This window comes from Rhea pennata, chromosome 1 (genome assembly GCF_028389875.1).
Source record: "Rhea pennata isolate bPtePen1 chromosome 1, bPtePen1.pri, whole genome shotgun sequence".
Lineage (NCBI taxonomy): Eukaryota > Metazoa > Chordata > Aves > Rheiformes > Rheidae > Rhea > Rhea pennata.
The window spans coordinates 4908540-4930696 of NC_084663.1; the positions used below are offsets into that span (position 1 = coordinate 4908540).

Genomic DNA, 22157 nt, shown 5'->3' on the forward strand with positions numbered 1-22157 from the left:
AGTATTCAGGAGTGGGTTCACGAGCAAATGAACTCGTAAGGGTTCAGACCTAAAGGTCTGCTTCTAAGGGACCTTCAATGAGACACAACCTCAGGAGGTATAAAGCACTTCTATGTAAGTCAGGGGAAGTCAGGATGAAGATCTGGGCTACCAAGTTCATTATTAACAAGGTTCACTAATAGCTGAACAGCTAAAGAAATGACAAGGAGAGAAAACACATCAGATGAAGAGAAAAAGACAAAAAAAGATCAAAAAAAAATCAAAAAGCAGAACCTATGAACAATTTCAGCAAAGAAAGAGAGACCAACAACCAGCCTAGCGACAGGACACCAGAAAGAAATGGAGCAAGAGAGAAGGAAAGACAAGGAGATAAAAACAGGAAAGAGTAAAAGGAGAATGGAATAAACAAAAAGGAAGTCCAGAGGTGATTAGGGCCATTCTGTATTGATTCACCAAACCTACACAGGACAAGAGGGCTCCGACATGATCAATGAAAAGCTGTTTCTCTGTAATGAAAAACATTCTGTGAAATAACAGAGTGACTGATATTCATGCTCTCTACTGTTCGCATCTAATTTAGAAGTGAAAGGGAGCATCGACTTCCTTCCTCATCAGTGAGGAAAACCAGCGTTTTTGTAGAGCGTTGAAGAGACCCTGAGCTAGACCCTCAGCCTGAACAGACACCGTGAACACCATCAGGGGTAACCGCTCTCAATCAGTGACAGAAGAACCACATCAGAAATACCTGCCCAAAGAAAGGACTCCCTCTCTCTCACTGCTCGACTCCAGTGGGAAACCTCCACCCAGGACATGAGGAAAAGGAGGTGCAACCTGGATAACCTGGACAAGTTATCCACCTACACATAAAAAGCTGGAATAAAATCTAGATCTACTGTGCCAAATCCTATACGTTAACCAAGAAATCATCTCAACTTGCAGGGGGACTTATGGTTCTGGGGAGTCTAGCTTGGAGCTGCAGACAACTGGTGAAGGTGGACCATGCTTCAGAGGACTCTGCAGGTTGCTTTGCAACTGAGTATAAGCCACAGCTTTATGAAACATACTGATACTTCATGTGTTCTACCCCAAAGCAGACCCACATGAAGCAGGCTAAGCTGCCACATTTAACCAAATCCCTAACTCCAAGAGAACTGAAGTCAAACAAGTTGACTGACCAACTCAAGTAAGACCAACTCTTAAGTCAAACACCATGAGCAGAGAAAACCCCAATATAGTAGTGACTTCCACAGAGTTTTGAGCAATATTATTGGGGCTCGGGGGGGAAAAAAAATCACCTTTCTTGTCTTCCCCCAGAGTAAAGGGCACTGTCTGGAAGGAGTCACTCCTGCCACTCTGTCCATGGAAATGAGCTCAGCTCCAGATGCTGCAGTGGGAGCCTATACAAGGGTTCCTCCTGGAGGCTGCCAGCAGCCCTTATCTCCTGCTACGGCTCCTAGGTCTGATCATGCTTGCTAAACTTTAATTCCTTAGTAATGCTTAGTTTCTTATCTGCTCTCCCCCCACCTTCAGCCTTGCCCTCCTTCCTGCCTTGCCCGTTTGATCCTGCTCCCTTCGCTGAACCCAGTCCTGCTATTTTGAGTCCAATTTGAGCCAATCACCAGACCTTGCTCTTGCCCTGCACCTTGACACAGATTGCTTGTGCCTGACCCTTCTGCCTGGCTCCTGCCCTCTGCATATCTCTTGGATTTGCAGATTCCACAGCTTCTGAGCCTGCAGTCCCTGCCTTCCTCCTTCCAACCTGGTCTGAACACTCAGGTGAACTCTAGAGACCTCTTTCTCTAAGTCGGAACTCCTGAAGCTGAACCTGATCCAACATACTTGCAAAAATTTTGCTCCCTTGGAGATAACATATGACAAAGACTGTAGTCTTTTAAATATAAAAGACCGCAATCTACCACTTGCTCAGAGGAGTATTTTCTTGACTACTAGTGATAACTCCTCCAAGGGCAGGCTGACAAGGACAGGCAGTTGAAGCCAGCTCCCCACACACACTTTCTGAGCTGGTCAAGCACAAGGCAGGTCACGCTTGGTAGCTGTACAGCCACATTACAGCTAAGCACAGAAGACATGTTAGATCAACCATGAGGGTCCCAAAACACTTTTCCCAGCCCCAGGAAACTTCACGGAGGTCCACTGCTACACAAAAGGAATGTGTGCATCCACGGCAAGACAGACTGGAAAGAGGTCTCTGGAGCATGGTGAGGGGAAAAAAAGCAGAGCCTAAGCTATACTGAGCGGTGTCATTTAGGACATTTGAACCCAAACTAGATGTACATATATTCTTTCCTGAACAGTCCCACATTAAAATGCTGTAAGAGGTGGAGACTCCTCTAAAGAACTACGCTCACTGGAGGCAGTGTTAGCATCAAAAGTACAGACAGGAGAACAGGGAAAGACTTTGCTCTGTCACACAGAAAATCTATGATAGAACCAAGACATAAACCTGGTCATCCTACACTTGATCCCACGAATGCATCTCTAAAGGGCTGGCTCTCACATACAATCTGTTTTCCAGGTAGAAACTACAGTCAAAGCAATGTGAATGCTGGAGAATAAAAACATATTTACGAAATATCTTGATACATCAGCAAACGCAGAGAACAGAGGTTGTGATTCACAGAGCTATTTACCTGCGGGTGGGTCCATTCTGTATTTATTCTCTTGACACCAACCGACTGGTCGAAGTCTGCAATCCAAGTAAAACAACCACTGGTCATAGGATTCAGTCTCCTCCAATCCCACATAGCGAAGGCGTAATCTTCCTCCAACATTTTCAACCACACTAACTATCCAGTACTGAAAGGGATTCTGGGAATCCTGCAGCTCTATTAAGGAATCAACTGTAATGAGGTCTACAGGGTTTTTTCCTCGCAGAGGCTGTTTGAATAGAAGCAAAACTCCTTATTTTAAACTTTATTTGAAGACTTCTCAAGGAAACAGATGACAGCAGATTATTTTTGTTTTTCACACCATCATCCAAGCGATCAGCAAACAGTCTGTTCTTCTTCTATTTTACCCAATGTCTTCCAAGTGCAAATTCAGAAGTAAAACAGAAAACAACAGTTGTGCTAATTCCTCAACCGACATCAACAACAACAACAACAACAAAGAATAATAAAAGGTGGAACAGCTCATAAAGCACATCCCCTTAGGATGCTCCCAAACAATTCAAAGCCCAGACATATTGGGGGATTTCAAACCAAATTCTCATCGATTCCAGCTGATAAGAACCGATCACAGGACTGGACCCTGATATTTACCTAAACTGCAACTATGTAGGGTATGGCCTTGAAAGCCCTCTGTGTGTTGACCTTTCCCACACAAGAGTTGAGCTTGCTCCTGTGGACATGGACAGCAAATTGTTCTCCACTTCTACAGGTGCAAGAGGGTCAGTACTCCAAAGCCCACCAAGGCCAACAGCAGGTTCCCACCAGCTTTCGTGGGCTTCAGCTCAAACCCAAGGCATACAGGATTTTCTGGGACAAGCCACCAAGAAACTCCAGCAAAAGAGGTTCTTTGCCTACACAGAGTATTTTCCGTGATCCCAGCTTTGCAACTATTTGCACATGTGCTTAACTTTACACCTTCAAAGCTGCCAACCGCAGGCATTAAAAAATCATGAGATGCTTTTCAAAAACATCCCTATGGGGCTCTGCGTTTTTGTTTTACAATTGTGAGCCTGTTTGTGTCATCAAGCTCCTCTCTACAACTGCCAGGAATCAACTTTTTTTCCTTTTTTTTTTTAATCCAAGTTGGGATTCTTACACAATTTCATTTCCAGGGCTTTAAGAACAGCACTAAAAATCACCCTAAGAGTTGGAAATATTGCTTCCCAAAAAAGCTTCAGAAGCCTTCAAGAGAGATGCTAAGCACAGGCAAAATATGCAAAAGACCAGGTCAATTAGTGTGTGTGTATGTTTGTCCCACTTCAATTGAATTAAATACATATATACCTTTCAGGGTATTTTTAAAAAAACCTTATTTTGTAAATCAGAGTCAGTCTGAAAACGGTTCTTTCTAAGGATGGCTAGAAAAAAGAAAGGTGAAAGTCTTATTTTTAGAAAAAATTCTTTTTCAGTTTGAATTTTGAAAATAGCCAAAATTCTGAAATGAAACTAACTTTGCTTTCCTTAGAATTAAGCCAAAAATGCAGGTAATAGAATGAGAATTTGGTAAAAATATAATTTAACTAAAAAGTTATCACATGTACAGTTTTATCTAGGTCTATGATTAATACATACTCCTCAGAACCACATATTCACCATTATAAGCCACTCTTCTATCATATATATTAGGAACACCTGCATAGTCTCCTCAAACATTATTTAATGGCAAAATACAGTGTTAAAATTCAATAATATCACAGAAATGTACTTCCATGTGATTTTTCTCTCACACAACAGCTTCATTGCAACAAAACATTCTTTAACATCAAACGACAATGTAATGATTTAACTTATTATAATAGATCCCTGGCAATAAAAAAAGCTAATATCGCTTCTCTGATTCGTACGTTAAATCCTAAGCCAATGGCTTATCACTTCCCCCTGAGAACTGAATGGCGAAGATGAATAATTGGGTTGCATGAAATATTAACATTTGCCATAATGCAACAACTCTTTATATGCATAGCTAGAGTGTAAAAAAAATAAAAAAATAAAGCATCACTGCATATTGATTTAGCAACACAACAACAATCTGCAGCACTCACGAACAGTAAATCTGTCGACAGGGAGTTACATACACTGCACGCCACAGATGCCACTAAGCACATATATTGCATAAAACACCACTGGAGAACGGGCTAGGAAGCATTTCAAGCCATGGCACTGTTTGATTTCTCTGCTTTTCTGCCCTGGGACTGCCTTTTTTTTTTCTTTTGTTTGTTTTTTTTTGCCTGTCGAAAGGGAAAGGGGAGCCTAGCAATGTCCAGCAACAAGGTGGCAGTGGACGCAGGCGTTGCTTGGGCCGTGCAAGGGCTGCCGCTCGCCCCAGTCAAGAAGAAAACTCTGCTGACAAACTACGTGGGAGGGATAAAATGGTGAAAAACGATGCCTGGAGGCACACTCGCCTTCCAAAAGGCCAACAGAAGCACTTATAGAAAGGTCAGCCAGGCTCAGCACCCACACAGCAGCGGGGCAGGTCCTCCTGGAGAGGCTGCTCAGTTCACATAGTTTCAAGGTAACCCTGTGAGATCTTTGTCAAAGACACTGAAGTGAGTTGAGGTTGCCCAAGGGCAAGTGTCCCCATGGATGTGCTGCATGGACTTGGCCATCTGGGTGCACTGGTAGAAATATCTCCTCTCCTCTCCTGGCTGCTGCTAGTTGAGAGCATCTCACCCTGCTTCCCTGCTAAATCAGACTCCTGCTTTTAGATGGACCTTGAGGAGGGAAGGTATTTGGGAAGCTATTTCTATACACACACAAATCTGACAGTGCTCCCCATCAACATGTTAAGCCTCTTCTTCAACCAAGACCAGACCTGAAAGCTTAGGCCATCAGTTTGGTGGAGCTAACAAGGTCTTCAAGGGCTGCATCCTCCCTGATACAGACTCTCTCAATCCTCTCCTTCATCGTCCAGGCTTTTACAAGCACTGAACTCCAGTAAATAAAAGGCAAAATAAACTACCCCGTAACCCAGAAGTAGAGCTAGCAGAGGTCACAGCAATGTCGCCGCTGACTCTCGGCCAGTGCTGGCTCAGGCACGCTCACGGCACATGGACATTGCAAGCACACAGCCTCACACGCTGGACACCGCTGCAGCACGAACACCGCGACGCGTTATCGGAGAGAAACTGCAATCTAATACATACGCCTTCCAGTAAATTTGCAGGTGCGGTCCGGGCTCCTGTCAAATCGTGTATGAGAAACTCCGTCCAGTCCACGTATTTCTCTTTGATCGCTGTGGAGGGTAGGGAAAGAAAAGAAATACTTAGCACGGCACATTGCAATGGACTTGCCACATATATTTTAGAGAAATTTCCTCCGGGAGTAGCAACCCTGCGCTTTGCAGCCATGTGTTTAAAGTTTTGGATATAACTGCAGTTCAGACCGGGGAAAAAAGCTGGTTCTTTGCTCAGCTCCTTGGGCCTCCTCTGCAAGCACGTGCAGCTAGATCCCAAAATAAGGGAAGGAGACCTGGCTCTGCTGCATGCAGTGGCAGTGATTTACAGCACGGCGGCTTGTCAGCTGCGTTGCTCTCCTTCAAAAGCAGCCCCGGCTTGTCTAACCATTCGTTTCCTGCTTATCACATAGGCTCAGATATGATCTACGAGGTCTCTTTGGATGTTTTCTAATGGCCTCAGAGAAAAGAAGTTAGGCAAACTTGCAATTCCCAGGCAGGACCATAGCAGAACTCCGCAAAGAACTTCCCCTGCAAAGCCGAAAAGATCAGCCTTGAGAACATCGTGCATCAGCGGCATTAATAAATTCGCACGTTAAGAAAAACTTGAACAATTTACCAGGAAAATCTATTCCGTTTCACAAAACTTGCCAAGCTTTTATTTATTTATTTATTTTGAGCCAAATATCGTAAGCCACAAGGGTTTCTTTAGGAGTCTACGTCAACACAGTTTGAGAAGATTCAAACTGAAATGGATAAATGCTGCCTCTGGGATTCAAATTCTTGTTCTTCAGTTCTTGTTAGAAGTAGCGGAAGTTGGGCACCAAAGTCCCTTAGGCAATTCAGCAAATCTCAGCTTCAGCGGTTCAGACGCCTCCTCTAATTCATCCCAGACATTCGCAGTCAGAAACCCAGGAAACAGACATTAATTTCACCTGCCTATAAATGGGAGTTAGATCACATCAGAAACATTCCTCTCTCCCCCAAAAAACGTATTTATTTCTCAGACAACAAACCGAGATAAAGGTCTAAACGCAGTGACATCTGTAGAAGGGGAAAAATCACAATCATATGAAAATTAAAAGCTTTCTTCTGAACAAGCAACTAGGTACAGGTGTTACCCCAGAGAGGAGCCCAGGAAATACTGCTAGACCTCATCTCTGAGTCCTGTCCTTTCTCTGAAAGTCATTTTTCCCTATGCCATTTAAACAATGCATTTAATTTATAGAGTTAAACAAGCTTACAAGTGCATTTAAATACATTTAACATTAGCAGACTTTAAAGCACTGGACTTCAGCCTCTACAAAGTAACACTTAAACTGTTCTAACCCTTTCGCAACGCTGATCTGCTATGATCCCCAGGAGACTTAGGACCTTGACATTATTCAAGATGAAGGAATAGCTTGAAAAGAAATGGTTTATACGTGGTGCCTCTCCTTTCAACATTCCTGTCACATGCACCTCGTCAGCTCCTGTCCACCTACATTAGGATATAAATGATGAGCTTAATTTTGGCATCAGTGAGAGTACAGTAATTGCCATAATGAAGGAGACTGGAACCCCTCTAGCACAAGCTTCTGCCTCTGACTGTGAACAGCCCTGGAGGCATCAGAGAAAGGTGCAAGTTGAACTTCATTTTGGCTCATGCCCACAAAGTTGTCAGCCGAATTTTGAATGCCAGAGCTTTATTACTGAGAACTGACAAATGTGATAAAAAGAACTGGGTTCGAACTTTCAAAGCTGGCAGGGGGAAAAGAAAGCGTCAGGATTTTCAAAGTCGACAACAGATTTTAGATGCCTCCGTTTCCAGATGCCCCATTTGAGATGCCTTGACTGTGCCTGATTTGCAGGTCTTGCTTTCTGCCAGGCTATTCCCCTACTAATGTCACTCAATGCAGGCACCCCAAATCCCTCGTCCTTTTTAAGACATTTGCATTCCACCGCTTTTTGACACCTAAGTAAGACCGAGCCTTTATCAACAACATTCAAACCTGCATTACAGACTTCTCAAGTTCAAAAACGCCAAGACGAACCTCATTTTCCAACCAAAATGACTCAGTTGAAAAACTGAAGGACTCCCAGTTTCTAAATCAGAAGCATCCTCCCCAAGCAAGTTTCATATCTGGGGTTTTGCTTTATTTTATTCTTCCTTTGCAGATTTAGGGTTTCTGGAAACCTCTGGGAGAGAAGAGATTGCACTGAAAGTTTTTAGGAACAGGGATCTGCACTGTTACTGTGCCTGTACAGCATGATCAAGATGTTCTCAGTACTGCAATGCAAGCCACAAATACTATCTTTTAGTAGTAATAAAGCAGCTCTGAATCACCAGAATATCTGTCAAAGCCCTTAAGGACCAAGTGAAATATCAAACAAGAATATTCAAACAAAGGAAAATCTTCTGGGTAAATGAGTATCTGGCAGTATAACGCAAGGGTGCCCAACCAGAGCGCCCACTTCAAGAAACGTGGGTTCATCTTCACAGAAGCGCCCTGTGAATTTCCCCCATGCAAAACGCACGTCTGGGATCTCAGCCAATGTCTGCAGCGCCAGGGGAAACGCACACGCGTGTGTGCTCACACGCAAGAAACAAAGCAAAAGACATCTCCTTGATAAATGCTTTTGAATGGCTTCACTTCACGCAGGGAGGCAGGTCCTTCTGCAAAAGCCAGGCAGGACAAAACAGTTGCTCAAAGCTTCAAAAGGAAACGCTCTGATGAGTCTCCTGCAGCTCTGAATGTGGTAGAGACAAGCAGTGATTTATGGCTGCATGATTGCCCACACTCTCATTCATGTCACTCTCGTTCTTACTGACTTGCATAAGCTTAAAAAGTGATCAAAAATCCCCGAAGTCAATATTGAAGTCCCCACTACTTTTGCCTGGATGGCATGGTATTTTTCTGCAATTCAGGGAACGCCTGAATCTGGGAGGAAGACTTTTACCAAAGCATAAAATCCACTTTGAGGAGGGATGAAGACTCAAGGCTACCCGTCCCTCTATACATCCACCCCTCCCCCGCCAGGCACAGTTGATTTGTGAAGAGGACACCTTGGAAAGGGACTGTCACCCATGCCATGGAGGAGTTCCAAACAGGCCCAGTCACAGGAAAGTATTTGAGATAATCTAGCTACACTGGGGCTACTTTGGATATGATGCCCTAAGTAACAAGGGCTGACCAAGACAGCGAGGACACGTCATGCTCATTGGTCCTCTAGAGCATGAGACTTTGACGCTCCATGAAGACATGGATGGAGCTTGACAGACGATCCTAGGACTCTCAGTACTGCCCCAAGTACTAGACGCGTATCAGTGTCAGTCCTGTGGTCCTGCATGGGGCCTGCTGTGCAGAGAAATGAGGAATATGAGATTGTGCAACAGTCTAAGACCTGGGGGCCAACAGCAATCTAATTCATCAGAGGCAAGGGCAATGATTCAAGAGACAGGGTAGCAGAAAAAAACTCAGTCTGGTGCCCTCACTGATGCAAAAGCCACAGTATGAGCTGAATTGATCAATTAAACACCAGAAAATCCAGAAAGGAGATACACATTAGCAACACTCACCACAGAAAAAGCTTCAGAGATTGTGCCTTATGCACTATAGTTCAACCCAAATGCAAGGCAGGAATCGCTCAAAGCGATGCTCCCTAAACTCCTAACTACTTTTCTTTCCAGGTCTAGCAGCCAACACCAGTATCCCATTTTGGAGCCACAGCTTGTTGACACAGATGTGCCAGTTTTCTTTGGCTCAGCTTCAGCTCGTCTCAGAGCCAGCATGGCTGGTTGCTTTCACACCTCTGCATCTCCAAGGCTGAAGACTTTAAAGCATCTTTATGCCACAAAAATGTTCTAGAAGCACCTGCCCTCAGGCAAAGTAGCCCAAAACACAGGCCAGGACTGTGCACTGCTGGGCCAAAGTGTATCCAGAGCAGAGGTACAGAGCCAAGAGCTCTGCTCCAGATTACATCTGTGCATGGAGAGAGGAATCCAGCCCAGATCTGGATCTACCACACTTCTCCTAGGAGTTTCATTGAGGTCTCACACACACAAGATCTCCTATGTTGCTGAGAAAGGTCCCAGATTTTTTTACAGCTCTCCCTGATTCCCAAGGAGCAGCTGCAGTGTAGCACCGATTTTCAGACTCAGCAAGTGTCTGTCACGTGGATACTGATGCTGAAGCAGAATCAAGGCTTCCTGAAGAAAAGGGAAAGCCCGCCTGCCTCCTGGAAAATGCTCATTTCTCAGAGGAGCGTCTAGTTTTCCAGGGATTACAGCAGCTTCTTAAATTAGAAGCAAAAAAAAAAAAAAAAGGGGGGGGGGGGAAGAAACTCTTGCACATTAAGGGTCTACTTACTCCTGCAGAAGTGATTTCACAGGTTGTGAAGCTGAGTTCCTTTAACACAGGGCTTAACTTCACCAAAAACTGAGAGTCCTCAATACCCCCTCATATAATAGTAATTCTTCCCACTTATTTTTCCATGCGATCCATCCTACCATCACCTCTGTTCTTCCTCCTATTCTTCTCTCCCAGTAATTTTCTCACTTTCGCACATCTGTCTCATTTTCCTCTTTTTGAGCAAACAGTTTCAGGCTGTGGCAGGATCTGATGGCTCAAACTGGGATTCAGCAGCTGAGGTCCAAGGCTGGGGCCACCAGCTGAGTGGTGGACATGCAACATACCACCAGCACCACTCACCGGACATTGGACTTTCTCTGGTTTTCACCAGTAGCTGCTCAGAAATCACTTTTCCACTTTATGCTGTTCCCAATGACCTGAGGAGAGAGGTCAGCATGCTGCAAACCTGCACTACCAAATCCCTCGCAATGCAAAGAAAATAATAGGAAGAATCGTCATTTTTTGCCTTCTTTCTGTAATCTTGTTATTTAAAAAAAAACCTCAAAACCAAAAACAACTCTTGATTTTTCTAGGATTTTGTTGTTGTTGTTTAGTATCTAGGATCTCCAGTAACCTGCCAACATCTCCACCGGAGAATCCCCCATGGCCTCCATCGACCTCTAAATAGTGCTGAGATTCAGTTTCCTCTCACGTGAAGCAAAGAATAGTGTCTTAAACAGCTTTACAAAATGGTTCAAAATCATTCAGATAAACCTGTTAAGCAACAACACTCTTGTTACACCAACTAATCTTCTTATTAAAATTTAAGTCCCCCCTGGGATCACAACGAACAAAATCGGTTAGCAAAAGCAACTAAAGCTGGACAGGACCTGGGCAATTCTTATCACTTCATTATGAAATAAAGTAAAATATGATTATCAAATAAAAAGCCACAAGTTTCTCAAATAAGTAATTCAGGGTCTTCAAAAGATTTTTTTTTTTTTTTAGATAACAGTAAGATATGTGGGTTTTGAGAAGGTAAGAAGTGTACTACAAGAACACAGGTGCCTTCCCACCTTCATGTTTTCTTTTATAAATTTGTTGTCTCTATAATTTTGATGCAGTATTTATACGTTATAAAGGTCTAAATATATAAATATATGTTGTAACTATGTTATAAAGGTCTAAATGACAGAGTCAAAATGAGATGTCTTTATATCAAAACAACATAGAACGCTAAAACAATTTGTTTAGACTTCACCCATCAAAACAGTTTGTCAAAATTGACACGTTCTCCAAAATATTTCCATTTTGACAAAGCAGCATTTTGACAGAAAACAGTTGAATCCGAATGATTTCAATCAGCTTGATGAACAACACATCCCCGGGAGCTAGATCCCAGACTGGATGTGGGAATGGGTTTGTTTGCATTCATGTTTCTGTCGTCAACTCATGGTCATCTCAAGGGACAGATGGATTTAACAAAAGTCACTGCGCTGTCTAAACAAAACAAATAAAAAAAAAATATACCAAAGGCCAGTTAGGGGGTTACTATAATTTTTCATGAAAAAGATTATTCTTTATGGAGTCCTCTGTGTGCGCTCGGGAAAAAAGTCAAGTGTGGATACAGACATCCTCAAAGAACTTTCTTCAAACAATCTTCTGTTCTCACACTAGTAGGTTCTGTATTTTGAGACTGATCACAAAATGATGAAATCTCAGTGCAGAAAAGAAAAAAAAATGCACAAAAAGCTGTTGATCTAATTTCCTAATGATGAAGCCATAAATACGAAGAGATAACGACTTTGGAGCTCAATCATCACCTTTTATGCACCCACCTTAAATATGGAAATCCTCTGAAGAGCATAGTATTACATAATAGATTTTCATGGAAATCAAAAGTTATAAGCAACTGTATATCAAAGAACAAATGTGCGTGAAAAATATATTCCTGGAGTCAGCAGTACATTCTGGTCTCATTCGTATGGATTTATAACAGGCCAATAAGGAGATGTTAGAAGGGAGTGCAATACTTAGAATGAGTAGCTGTTGCACGCTGTTGGAAGATGCTGCTTTGAGTAGCTGTTGCACGCTGTTGGAAGATGCTGCTTTATGGCACCAACGGATAGGCCAGCTCCTGCAGCTGTTAATTATCCTGTAAGTTTTTATAAATGCACCTTTAAAAATACGTAAACTCCAAATGAATCTTATTTGTTTAGACTACACGAGCTACTTCGTATAATAAAAATATGCTGCATGACTTTTTAAACTGTGTCTTCAAAATATTTGGCTCTCCTAAACACACGGACCCCCATTCTGAGAGAATACTCTTCATGCTACACTTTTTTAAAGCCTTGACTCAAGAGAGGGCCAACGCACAGATTTTATTCCCTGTATATTCAGTTCTGCCTGCACCTGCACCCTTAGCTCTGTGCACACATGCAAATCTTGTTGACTTTGTGCACTTATGTACGTGCTGTAGCGAAAGGACACGTTCTCACAGACACCACATTTTAAATTTGGCCAAGCAGGACCCAAGTATCTTTTTAGTAAAGCTTCACAGTACGCTTCATGAGCAGTTGCAAGACTACGCCAATAAGTAATGGATGCTTTGATCAGATATGATCCGCTTCTCTTTTACATCAGCACAAATGAAGAAAGATATGAACACATGCTTTAGGTTCCCACCTTAAAAATTACTTACAGCTTTGACTATGCAACTATATCAAATTTCAGTATGATTTGACTGTTATCCTTCCTGCTGCTATTCAAGGTGTCCAAAAATGATCCATTTACAATCTCTTAGTCAAAGCAAGTGAGATGACAAGGACAAAACATGTCCCACTGTCCACAGGAGATTTTACTTCCTTTTGAATCATTTGCAGATTGCCTGTTCCCCTTGCGTTTCTCTAGTCCTTAATTAAGTTTTTTCTTTTTAACAATAAGAAGGTTGCAGGTGGTTTGAGTGTTGCAATTTATTTCTTGAAGCTCTCATCTGTGCTACATCTCCAACCCACCTGTGGGGACTATGGATAGAAGAATGGAAAGACATGGATATGGGATGCTGTGGGAAAAAAAATGTGAGTGTGTGGCTAGGGTAATGGGATATTACTACCTTTAAGTCACTTTTTTGGAACTCTGTTAGACCTTCTTCTGGTAAGGTCTTCACACTTTGCCCAGTAAAAAATAGCTTCTCGAAGGGTCACCACCAGTAACTGCCAAGGCATTTCCACTCAGTAGAGTCAACTGTGTTACCTAAAAATACATCACAGAAACATACTCTGCTCAAGAGCCCACTGCTCTTTATAAATTAAATTGCCCAAGATCAGAAGAGAAATTTGGCTAATAAATCCCAGCAGCATGGTAATCCATGTGTCATTAACCTGGATCAGGCTTGATTGACTGAGGAGCAACTGTCTCTCTCATCATCCCTGCAGACAAGCCGCAATAAATGATCCACCTCATAAGTACTGTGATTAATTACTCCCCTTGAGTTAAAGTCAATAACCTACTTGCACTGGATGGCTTAGTTAAAAAAAAGGAATAAAAAAAGAGGGGTGTTGTTTGGGAGCACATGAACTGGAGAGAAGGGCGAGCAAGAGGCAGGTGGACAGTGGAAGCTGAAAGAAGCTCTTCTCTCCCTGACATGGCCTTGCAGAACCACAACCAATTTGTTCATCTGATCTCCCAGTGGATGCGGAGGTCACCTAGAGCCACCCAACCACTGCAGCAGATGCTCAGATAAAGGGCATTCATGTTTTCAGAACATTTACTGCATGTAACCCTGTCTTCCAAATACTTTTATATTAATTTCCCCTGGAACACAATTTTCAATTCTCATCATCCAGATCAGGCACCAAAAAACGGAAACATTTCGGTTACACTGAGGTCATATGTTCAGCCATGAGCTAGAAAAAGCAGTGTGCCTAACATTTACTTGGCAATAGCAAGAGATCTTCCAGACATGAACATATTGCTTCACTTGGGTCAATTATCCGTCCCCTTGCATCTGCAGGCGTAAGTGAAGGTTGATTATTCAACTTTGCTACAGCATCCTATGTGGGAACATAGGACCACTTTTATTCTTGGCTACCTACATAATAAATTTGGAGGAAACCTGCTGCATAACTACAAAAGCCATGGTCTTTCACTCAAGGTAAGCCATTTCTCCTTTAAGCCCCAAAGCCAGCATCAAACTAGAAGAGCTCATTTAGAGCAGCACTGCTGCTGGCTTTCCAGATGCCAAGCAGTGGAGAATTGACTACTTTCAGATCAAGGAAGCTCTTCCGCAGCCTCATTTCCCTATCCAGCATATGTGGGATCAGAAGCAGACTCAGAAATATCCCCACGGCCACAGAAATCACCTTGGGGTCGGCAGCATTATCATGAATGCTGATGGGCTGATATGTCGAGCTTCATCGCTCAGCAGTATGTAATGATCCACCTGATACGTGGGTCACCTTCTCACCTTCTTGGCCAAACAGAGAGCGTAGACTTCCTTGTGCCCAGCAATGACACTGCTCTTTGCCTTATAAAGCACCAAATGCAACCCTGGGTAACTAAATTTCCTTGTTATCAATCATAGCATTATAAATTAAGCAGGAATAGCTCACTTTTGAAAGCAAGGCAAGGCCCAGCACTCCACGGCTCTGAATGAACCCTGTAACTACAGGGGATCCTGTATCATTAGTATCACTGTCCATTAGGACGACAGCTCACTGTGAAAATGCACATCCAAATGCCACGCTCTCTCCACTCCACCCCAAGCCCCCCATAAATCCCTTGATTATTTGTTTTTTTTTTTCTCTCTCTGTTTGCTTTAGCCACAGTGCTCAGCACAGAGGAAAGGTGTAGCACGTGAGATGAGAGCTCAAATTCCCCATCTTCACACCTGGGAGTCTTAATGAGCACCTTATCAAATGAGGACTTTGGGACTCCTCAGGGAGGCGAGGGGAATCCAGTAATTTAATTGCAATTTCTAAACCTGTTTTAAACCCATAGAGATAACAAAAACAATGCAAGAGCCCTGTTTTCCAAGTAAAATCAACACCTTAACCAAAAGGCTCAGAAGCAGCCCAGGTCCCAGAGTAAGACTGCAGGAGAAGTGTTATCTATACGCCTACATTAGATGCTGGCAAAGATACCCAGTTCCCCACACAAAGCTGCCCTTAGCAAGTGGCCGCTCAGCTACCTTCTGAAGCTGTGGCCATCACCACGCAGAAATGGAAGAAGGATTCAGTCACCCTTGCAGGCACCAAGACTTGCCTTTGCAGGTATAGAGATGAACAGACTCCTCTCAAAATTCTGGTTAAAAAGTTCCCAAAGCATCGGAGAGGATGTACATGTGCCACTTGCCAGTTGTCACTCTGAGAGCACCTATAGTGCTTCATACGTTGCCCAGCATTAATTCTAGACATGTCTACAAAGCCAAAACCATAATTCCTGGATCTATGCCCAGCTGAGTTACCTCCAGAACCAGTTGCAATCCAGCTGTCTGCTTGGTCCATACCGTGAATTAGTGTTGTTACAAATTTTTTTGTTATGGATTAACCAGACGGTCTTTCACACGGGGCTGCATTGCACCACTTCTCTCCGACACTACTAGAAATCGGAGCTAGCACGCAGAGAGAGATCTGGAGGCTACCTGATCCTGATCCAGACACCCCAGGCTATCCCCCTTGACTTGCCTTTGCAACGGGAGGTGAGCAGCACTTCTACATCCAACCTTTTCCAGCTCGGGCAGGCCAGCCTCAAATCGATTCTGTGCCGTAACAGCGTCTAAAAGTTATGGGGCACTCTGGAAGGGGATGTCAGTAGAGTATAAATATCACGCCCGAGACTGACCTCACGCCTCCAAGCTCTGTCCAGTTATCTCATGCACTAAGTGCCTTTTCTCACTTCTAAAGCCCACAGCCATATCCTGAAGGTTATTCTTTGGAGACAGCTCTGTAAAATGCAACAAATTTACAGCAGCGCAATGTCCTTACATAAAGAATAAACCAGCTCACAGCACTATTGTCTTTTTTCCCCTATCAATGCCAGGAGTCCACAGTAAAAATCCACTATGAGCACTGGTACTAGCATATAAACACATATATATAGGGGTTTGATGTCCAAGAAATACATTCTGTTTTTTTTTTCTTTTTCTTTCTTTTTTTCTCTCATTTGCTACAAGAAAATGAGAGCAAGGAGAGACGATGCTTATAGCTTATTATAGGCGTTAGATTGTTTAAAAGATTACAGAGGAATAATTAAGATAATCACTTCTTAGCTCTGGTGGAAAGCTCCAAAAGAAAAAAAAAGGAAAAAAGAAAAAGAAAGATGCAAGTTTCGGTTAGTGGTTAAAGCACTAGTAGACTTTAGGTTAAAGCAGACTACGAGGCTGAATTATGAATTTTTTTCCATTACCAAATCCACTAGACATGCATGAGTATAAGTCCTAGAGGTGAGTCAAAAAGCACATTTCTGGCTTTTGAGTTTTCCTCCCTTTAGCCAGAAGCTATATATGTGGGTGCATCTCACCTTACATGACCTATCTAAAATTAAAGCATCTAGTCTTGCATTATCCAAGATTATTCAGTGTTACAGCTGTCAGCAGGTGAAACAAGTCTCTACTTGGCTGGCCACAACCAGCAGTCTTCAACTCATGTCATCCTTCAGAGCCATGAGCAATGATTTGAAAAAAAAAAACAAGTCATAACTATTTTCATGATAGACTCCCAACCCAAGCAGCATGGATCTACCTTGGGTAAGAAAGACTGATAGAAAGACACCGACCTCGAAAACCCTGGCAGGGTTCAGGTACAAGGCTGGTGCCAAGGAGCTGCCGGAAACACAGCGCTGTGGGGCAAAAATGGCAAATCAGCATGTATTATGTCTAATTTAAAGATTGGCCCATGGTTCTCCCCAAATCTCACCCAGACCTTGGGGCAGGACTGGAAATCTGATCCTCCCCACGACCTGACGGGTGAGCTTCAAAATTACTACTGAAATAGGTGGCAAGCTTCATTTGCTGTGACCTTGCTTTCTGATACACTGTGAAAATAGAAACATCTGTAAAAGACTTCACCTAGCACTTTGCAGCGTATTCAGTAATTAATCAAAATTGTACTGCCTGCTTCTAATGATCAAATCCCATTTAATCACTTTAGAGCCTCGGACGCGTGATGTAAGCGCCACACATCAGAACCTACAGGGCCTTATGAACATTCATCACACATCCTTCCCAAAATTAATGGCACGGTCTTAACACAGCCAGGCCCCATGAGGTGCTTAACATCCTATGCACAAGATCTAAATTCATGATCATCATAACATCATCGAAGAAATACTCCATCCAGGTACGTTTTATGCTTGCTAAACATGTGTTTTCCTCACTTGAAACTAGAAAAGGACTTGAACTATAAATCGCAGGATCAAAAAACCAAACACATACAAAAGCTTTGAAGACTTTAGATTTGCATCTGAGATCAACATGGAACATCATGCAAGACATCATCTGACACTAACTACGAGTTGCAGGATTTGAAATGTCACTAGCTTTTCCATAATGCTCCAAGCCTCCTTTGGCTTCTAAAACTTAAGCTTCTTCTTTACTCCAGCAGACACTGACTGGAGATAAAGATGCTCTGATGATCCCAAATCCTTTCTCCACTAAACTGAAGGCTGCTACATCTCAGTGTAGAGCTATGGTTCACTCAGCTGGTTTCCAGGGTCTTGACCTCATCTTCAGAATGCAAGGTTTCCTCCAAGTTTTTCGGGCTTTTTTGTTTCTAAATAAGTTTCCTACGTGTTCTGCTGGAATGAAAGCTTCCAAACTGAGCCACCCGCTAATATCAAGGCAAACAAGTTCAAGGATGACAGCAGAATGGATCAAAGGAAAGAAAACATAGTCCTATAGAAGAGGTAGCTCCCAAACCAAATCCTCAGAGCTTAGATCCCTCACTTAGCCAGAAACTCCAGTGACTATGGGGGAGAAATACAGAATTTCCTTCTCATTTCTGTAGGCTCTGTGTTCACCATGTCCAAGTCTCTTAATTAAAGCATGTGCAGCAGGTTGCACAATGATTTCCCAACTTTGGTAAGCATTTTCTCTGGATGCATCTTATATACAAACTCCAGCAGGTTGTGAAATAGTTGCATTTTTATGCCACGAACCTAAAACATTGATTTTCCCCTCATTTGTTCATCTAGTCCGAGCAGTGCAGGTATAGCACAAGGCATTTTTCACTCCAAACACAGGAGGTTGACCTTCTTGTCAGAAGATCAACTGTCAATCAGGAAGTGTTTCAGCACATCCTTAACCTTATTTACTCATTTATAATTTGTGGTCAAAATCAAACAGAGATGGAAACTGAGGACGAGGGATGACAGCAAGGACAAAAAACAAAGTGTCCAGGAATTCACAGCAAAATCCTTCCCAATACCATGCAACAGGGGCCACAATTGACCCAGGATTTGGAATCTGTATTAAAGGAATTGTCTTCTGATGTTCATCAGGAAAAAGTTTTATAGACATGTCACTTAAATTCTCTGCACTGCACAACAGCTACCTCCAGGGGCTCCTGGAGCATATGGTCTGCTTCAGGAAGCAAGCCCCTTCTGCAGCGACTGCGAGCCCACATTATCATGTGTAATGAGAGAAAAATCAAGCCCAAGTCACAGCTGGCTCAGGATCATGCTGTTGCTTGCATCTGCCACTAGCAACCTCCTCAAATCGCTATCTGCATGCTCCTCACGCTCAAACTCAGAGGTGCCCCTCATCAGGTATCTGAAGGGATGGTCTGCTGAAGGCATGCCACTGGACACCTTGAGTTGTCCTTGGCCTAAAGGAACAGAGAATAGCCACTGAAGTCTGCTCAACTCTAATATGCACAAAATAGCCTACGATCTGACCAAAACAGCCCACTGCAGAAACGTGTATGCCACCTTCAGGGTGCTTTGGATCAGGTTCCTTGTGCTCATTATCCTTCCTGTCTCCCACAGCAATTTGCAAGAAGCCATTTTCTTCTCTAAAATCCCAAAACTGGGTTAGAATATGGATGACAGGGTTTTTTATGTCTCTGTAGATGTCTCTAAAGATTATTAGTTAAGAGTCTGTCAATGCTTCACTTATTATATCAATGTATTTACTACCTAGCTAAGACTAGGCATCTTACAGTTGAGATGGCATTTCCTTTCCAAAACTCCTCTGGGGGAAATTATAGACAATTAAGGAAAGGGAATATAAGCAATTACCAGGAATGGCCATTTAGAATCCCTCAATTATTATTTTTAAAGAATACTTTGTAAAACCCATTTACCTGGACATTACTTTGACCATGTCAAAGAGAGTGGTCTGGATTCACTATTAGGCCAGTTGTCCCATTTTTCTATGGTTTCAGGGCATTCTAGCTCCACAGCTCTGGAGTACATGCCCCAAAAATGTGCAACAGTGGAAGAACAACAGTAGGCACCACTGGATATTCCAGGTGTGGCGACCTACAGACTCATGAGTGACATACACATCTCTCAGGGCTTTTCTTGACTAAGAATGTGGCAGTCTCCACGACAAGAACTCACCAAGTCTCCAAACAGAGCTGAAAGTTTTCTACTTTACAGATTCTGGACTGTTCTACATTTTGTCCTGTATTTACACAATTTGCACAAGGTAGTCGGATGATGTCAACTGATGACTCAACATAGAGCCCCAGAGCCAGTACTTCCAAAACTTGCCATCTCCTCATCCAAACTTTTATTTAGGAGCCTCACCAGGACTTTAAAATAACTTACATCCTTTTTTCCTTTAACACTTGAAAGTCTTGGGATGAAGATTTTGCTATTTATACAATAGATGTAAAAGATTTTTGGCTACATTCTTCAGAAGGACATTCTAGCTGAAGTGGTGTCAAAGGTACCTGATTTTCAGAGAACTATTACTCAGCACCTGCTGAAAATCCGCCCAATCCCATCTGCTGCTAAAGAATGAGGACACTCAGGAAGCTTTCCGTCACAGAAAAGCTTGATGTCTGCTCCCAACCTTTTCTTCAGATATTTCCCTGGAAATACAGCTCCTCATTCACAGTCTGGCCCTGCACTACAATTACTCTTTCTGTTACACATCTTTTTTCCTCCAGCACAACTTCTTCTAAATGTCAGGTGGTTTAGTCACGCTAATGGTTGCGGTATTATTCCTCTCACTGTGACCAGAATCACGAGCAGCAGAAGGTAAAGCTGCAGGGTCTCAACTGCTCATCTCAGACCCTCCGAGCATCCTGAACTGAGCTAGAGTCCCTTCAAAATAGGCTTTTCTTATCAGAGTTTGAGAATCTCAGCAAAATTCATACCTACCAACACTTAGCTCTAGATATGTCAACTACTGCAGCTCAGCACTACGGTGAGGAATTTTGCTTCCAGTCCATCACTTTTATCAGAAACTGAACATTTTTGCTGTGCAAACAGCTTGGACTTTGATCAATATAGACACAACCTCACAGATCCGCAGCAGGACTTTATAATCAACATTAAAAAAAAAAATACTACATGGAGTACATGGATTTGGACAATTAAAGTTTCCTCAGTTACTGATGCCAGCCTTCTTTGTCACAGCCCAAAATGTGGTACGAGCCCATGCAGACCTACTTTATCCAGCCCAGAGGGACAAACTTCAGTTCTCAAGGCTGCCTACTACACAAACAAGTGGCTCCAGATCAGCGGATGTCAACGAAAGTGCATTTTTACTCCTTTCTATGGAAAAAGAAGCTGAGAAATGTCCCACTCCAGGCAGGCACCTGCTGAACAAAATGGAAAAAATCCACCATCCTTTGCAAAAGCACAAGACATTGTCCACACTTGAGCCGATTCTCAGCTCTTTGAGAAGCTCTACTCTCAGACGCCTTCCCAAAACTAGCTTTGCTCCTGTAGGCACTCCTGTTTTTACCTCTTTGCTGTGTCTTATTGCTTCATTTGCTCAGCTCGGCTCTGGAAGAATCAATTAGCCATAGTCCTACCCTTCTCAAGTTAAAAATCAAGTTGCTATGGATTTTCTAAGTATTGCAAAGACAGCACAGAGTTAAGAGATTTCCTGATGTCATCCCAGCCACCTGTTGTGAAAGCCAATCACGAAGCAATCACACTGTCATGCCCAAGCCCCAAGGCTGCTGATAGTCCGGGCAGGAGCACAAGGAGCATCAACCTCCTAAATGCCTACAGCAACCCAGCTCAGAGGCTCAACCCATCTCCCCGCTGGATAACAAAAACGTCACCCAAGGGCACAACCAACACGTAGGGCTGCAACCCAGCACAATAAAGGACGGCTGCCTCCTCGAGCTGTAGGACCACAGGAAATATCAGATCCTAGAAACACAAACTCATACCATATGGGCAGGATGGATCGAATAATTCTCACTTTGGTATTCAAGCACATTCCCAACAGGAGAACAGGTATCAGAAGAAAACAAACAGATGCAAGTACAGCGCTGTGTACAGAAATGAACTAATATCAAGCTTGACTGAAAAAGTTGATTAAATTAGTTTAATTTAAAAGCCTAAACAAACCCTGAAGGAGGTTCTTTGTTTATTGCTTTTTACTGACAGCACGTGTTACTGAAGAAGCACCATGTGGGCATGAAATATTTATTCATTAAATCTTTCATAAAGCCGCACACTATTAGTTTCACTCAGGATATATTTATAACTTGTCATGGTCCAGGAAAATCACTGCTTTTCCTTTCTCTCCCTCACCACCCCTCGCCCCAGACTGTTTATAAAAGGGTTCGACTTTGAGTTTCCACCACAATAAGCCCGATGCTCAGTTCCACTATTTCTCTATGCAAGGTGCTGCTTCTTTGATTGTAATAGTTGCAGTTGATTACAGGATAGTTGCAATTAAAATATTTCAGCTCTCCCTGCACTGTCCCATACGGATTGCTACAGTGCTGCAGAGCACGCTGCCGTTTCGTTGCATTGCTACTGGCCACGGGGCAA

At 42.9% G+C, this 22157-nt stretch overlaps 1 protein-coding gene across 1 annotated transcript in view; it reads right to left on the reverse strand.

The window, feature by feature from the left end:
- Positions 1-22157, reverse strand: part of SFMBT2 (Scm like with four mbt domains 2) — a 112635-nt gene that overhangs the window by 59074 nt on the left and 31404 nt on the right. The window contains exons 5-6 of the mRNA XM_062580475.1: positions 5834-5922; positions 2652-2898 (exon numbers count right to left, since the gene is read on the reverse strand). Coding sequence (XP_062436459.1) covers positions 2652-2898; positions 5834-5922 — 336 coding nt within the window. The remainder of the gene's footprint in view (positions 1-2651; positions 2899-5833; positions 5923-22157) is intronic.